Below are 3,700 nucleotides of genomic sequence, written 5' to 3'. Positions count from 1 at the left end.
ATTGTTCATCAAAACACTAAAATTAAAAAATAACCAAAAAAAATATTTAATTTAAAAAAATAAGTTTTGATATATTTCAATTACAGACACAAAATAGAAATAAATAAATTATCTAGTAAAACATTTTCAAAATATAAACCAAAATAATTTTGATATATAAGAATACGCCAAAGATCATTAGGACAAAACGACGTTAAGAGATCAACCAGAACATCCGTATGAAAGCATGCAATCACCAATATCATATTTTATAAAAGGTTTTTTCATCATTTCTAAAGATTTGACAAACAGCTATGGCTGTGCAGATGAGTTTAGACAGGCGCTTCCTGAGTTGGATCATCAGTGAAGTGTGTTGCCCGAAGGATTTTGGGCATCGCATGGACTGGAGTACCCAGGTTGACCAGAGAGCCTGCTACGGCCACAGCAAGGGATGCAATGAAGTGGGGATCTGCCTTTCTCGAAGCCACAGAATCCTGCGTGATTGATAGATAATTATCCAGTTGATTTCGATAATCCGGTGCCTGACCCATATCGTTAGACAATGAAGTCAAGTGTTGTAAGCTGCCTGCAGCTAAAATGTGCAGGCTCCAATGTCATTCCTGGACGATCAGACCGGTTATCTGTGAGGTCGAAAGTGATTGACGGACTTGTGGTCGATAATCTGGTGATGGCGGTTGAAAAAGGGATAGGCTGGTTGTCTGCTACGAAATTTGGTATGTTGAGTTCCTCGCTAATGATCTGGCTGGAGGAGGCGTGCATGGCAGCGGTAGCTTGTGCCAGAGCACTCAAAGAATGAGTGTGATCGCCTTTGTAGGTTATGATTACGATCGCAGGGTCTTGGGCGCATGTTTGAACCTGCTCATAATCCGCCATTATTTCACATGCGTGTATTAGTCGGTTGCATGTATACAGTTAAGGACAGTATTGATAACATATTTCTTCTGGGAAAGAGACAAGGTCGAACCTGTTTCTTAACTGGGCAACCTGGGGCCATAACACATCTGTAATAAGATCTCGGTCGTTCATTGTTTTTGGTCATCTTTTCCCCATATTTTCGCCATTGGCAGCCATCGTTTATCTGATAAGACTATATTAAATTAGTTACTTATAGATTATAGAAAAACAATAACATATGTTGTTCTTAGAATTGGCTTCTACAAACAAGCAATGGCCTGCAATTTACAAACCTGGAAATCACACAAGTAACCAATCCTTCCGAAACTTCTCTATTATTGACCTCTATTGGATTCTAGGCAATTCATTTCTTCTACATGTGAATGACAATTTATCCCTATATTCCAGTTATCCATATCCGCGAACCCTTAATCGACATAAAATTGGGAAGTCTATCCATCTAAACTCAGGGTTTGAATGCCAAGTTCTGTCATGCATATAATACCTACCCCGCGTTAGACGGGACTGGGCTTCAGCATATAGATTGCACCTAACAGGAAAGCAAATATTTTATTATTACCAGGGACGCCTCAGATTTTGTGTGCGCGAACACGATTCTTTCGGGCGCAGCTACGGCGTGTTGACCAGAGCCCTTGGTCATCACCTGAAGCTTCTTTCTCCGCGACTCCTCCGTCTGTTCAATGAATGAATCGATCATCCCATTTTTCCTCTTTTTTAAAGGCAGCTGCTGATCTTCCATAAACTTGGCATTCTTCTCCACATTTTCTCTGCTTTGTTCACGATCACCCCTATAGCGAGCAGACTGGTGCGAAACTGCGCTGCTGGAGTCGACATTAATAGACCTTCGCCTCAGTTTGTCTTCGCTTGAGTTATCTCGATTGAATAACTATGAAATTAGAAGGCAAACCATGTTAAGAAATTTTGAGATTCCCCAACCCTAATGATCCCGAAATGAAATTAGCTTCCAAAACAAAACAGTACGATATACCTGGCTCCCATCAACGCCATTCCCCTGTTGCAACATAGGCCTGATATATTCCTGCAGGTGGTTATATCTGTAACACGCGCAATTCAACATAGATTTGAGCTTCTGATTCTCCTCGTTTATTCGATTTATCTGGGCCATAAGTACCCTGATCTGCACGAGTGATGCAATATATAAGAAAAGGCATAGCGTGACAACATGATTAAACAAAGAGAGAAGACCATATCTGTGAAAACTCCCTGAAAATACCTTCTTCTTGTGATCTTCCATCTCATCTCATCTTCAATTTTCAAACCGCCTGCGAATTTAATTTAATAGGCAAGCATGGTGTCATGGTTCTGGCAATCTCAATTGGTTTGGTAACTGCATTCTTCGCATTGACTTAGACAGTTGTTTTCTTCGAGTGGTGCGGATACGAAACTTTCGTGAGACTTCAATAATGCAGAGCCATTTGGTCGGATGAACCTTCCTTGCATGCGCATTGTGTTGTGACTCGTGTAAAGTAAAAATTAAGAAGAAGAGAAGTATGTGTGTCTGTCATTCCTATTCAAACCATTTTGCGAGGGTGGAGTCAATTGGAGGCGTTAGGTCAATCTGGGAATTATAAGTGACCTTCCTTGCATGTGGACCGGGGAATATTACAAAGGAGAAAGCCAAACAGAAATCAAATCTTATCACCTGTCATTATTTAGAGGACTTTACATAATTAACGTAGCCGTGCACAATACTCTCTAAGATCTTTTACCGTCACAAAAACGGCGATTCCTATTTCCACGGAAATTTATTGCGCCCTGACACGCGCCCGAGATAGCCATATATAACACGCCGGTGGTGATGGGTACAGAGAAAAAAAATACTGGCGTGTTATATATGGCTATCTCGGGCACATATCAGGCGCAATAAATTTCCTATGGGATTGGAAATAGAAATCGCCCACAAAAACCAGTAAGTGATAAGATAATTAAGATAATTATGGTTGAGAATACAAGAATCTCAACCCTTCTCCTTGAATATGAGAGATCAATATTAGTATCGTGTTCTTGATGTTCAATAAGAGACCGAAATATTCGTTTAGTCGTACCGTATATTGTATTTTTCTTTCTAATAAATTTCAAACCAAGAAGTTTAAAGGAATGAGTATGATAGAAATAAAGTCTCTCGACTCGGAACCCATAGAAGTCAAAGGTTGATTTTTTTTAAGTGAAAATATGAGTTATTTCTTTAAGGATGGGAAAATTTATTATGATTTAGTTGTTAAATTTGCAGTAAAGACCACAGTGTCTGGCTGAAATGCACACCTGAATAAGGAGTTGGTGGCTAGTGATACATAATGAGGTGAACTTTCTGTAATATCCCTAACGTAATAACTCAATGTAAAATCAAAGTTACCAAATTAGTTAGTAAACCAATTCTTGGTTTTCATAAAACAGAATGACGTTAGAGGATCCGCATTGGAAATTTATGGATCGTGTACTAAGTCATGGAGGGCGAGGAGTCGGGGAAGGCAGTTGGTTATAAATCATGGTTTGGTTTTCTTGAGGGGATTTTCTGTTATTTTTGGACGTGGCAACCATGGAGCGGACCATCGCCATTTTTGGGGTTTCGCTTTGACACGACTTCGGGTGGAGTTTCACTGAATTCCTTCGACCGATTGTAAACCCTCCATGCCATGCCGGTGTGTTGTTTATAAGATCGATCAAGACGGAAATGGCACGGGGGGTGCTGGATATCAATAGTAGCAATGTTGTTGTTAACTTCGACGATTCTGGTGACACACGCTGGAGCTGAAGCTGCAGCTGC

At 40.2% G+C, this 3,700-nt stretch overlaps 1 protein-coding gene across 1 annotated transcript; it reads right to left on the bottom strand.

Annotated features, from left to right (window-relative positions):
- Positions 1 to 423: 423 nt before the first annotated feature.
- Positions 424 to 2,170, bottom strand: LOC149265905 (putative WRKY transcription factor 36). Its single transcript, XM_089406410.1, has 5 exons — positions 2,150 to 2,170; positions 1,904 to 2,053; positions 1,475 to 1,801; positions 965 to 1,078; positions 424 to 855 (listed from the first exon to the last, which is right to left on the bottom strand). Exons 1-5 carry the CDS (start codon positions 2,168 to 2,170, stop codon positions 535 to 537), a joined length of 933 nt encoding a protein of 310 aa, XP_089262536.1. The 3' UTR covers positions 424 to 534.
- Positions 2,171 to 3,700: the final 1,530 nt, after the last annotated feature.

This window comes from Pinus tabuliformis, chromosome 6, assembly GCF_031772625.1.
Source record: "Pinus tabuliformis cultivar Carrire ecotype Pingquan chromosome 6, CPIR1, whole genome shotgun sequence".
NCBI lineage: Eukaryota > Viridiplantae > Streptophyta > Pinopsida > Pinales > Pinaceae > Pinus > Pinus tabuliformis.
Note: the sequence above shows the minus strand (reverse complement) of the source record. Positions and strands in the feature narration are given on the sequence as shown.

Excerpts from the sequence above, each read along its gene's own strand:
- LOC149265905 (XM_089406410.1), bottom strand. The coding sequence starts at position 2,170 with ATGGAAGATCACAAGAAGAAG. Across the intron at positions 1,802-1,903 it reads ATGGCGTTGATGGGAGCCAG|TTATTCAATCGAGATAACTC; the intron begins GTATATCGTACT and ends CTAATTTCATAG. Across the intron at positions 1,079-1,474 it reads CAAAATCTGAGGCGTCCCTG|ATAAACGATGGCTGCCAATG; the intron begins GTAATAATAAAA and ends TAGTCTTATCAG.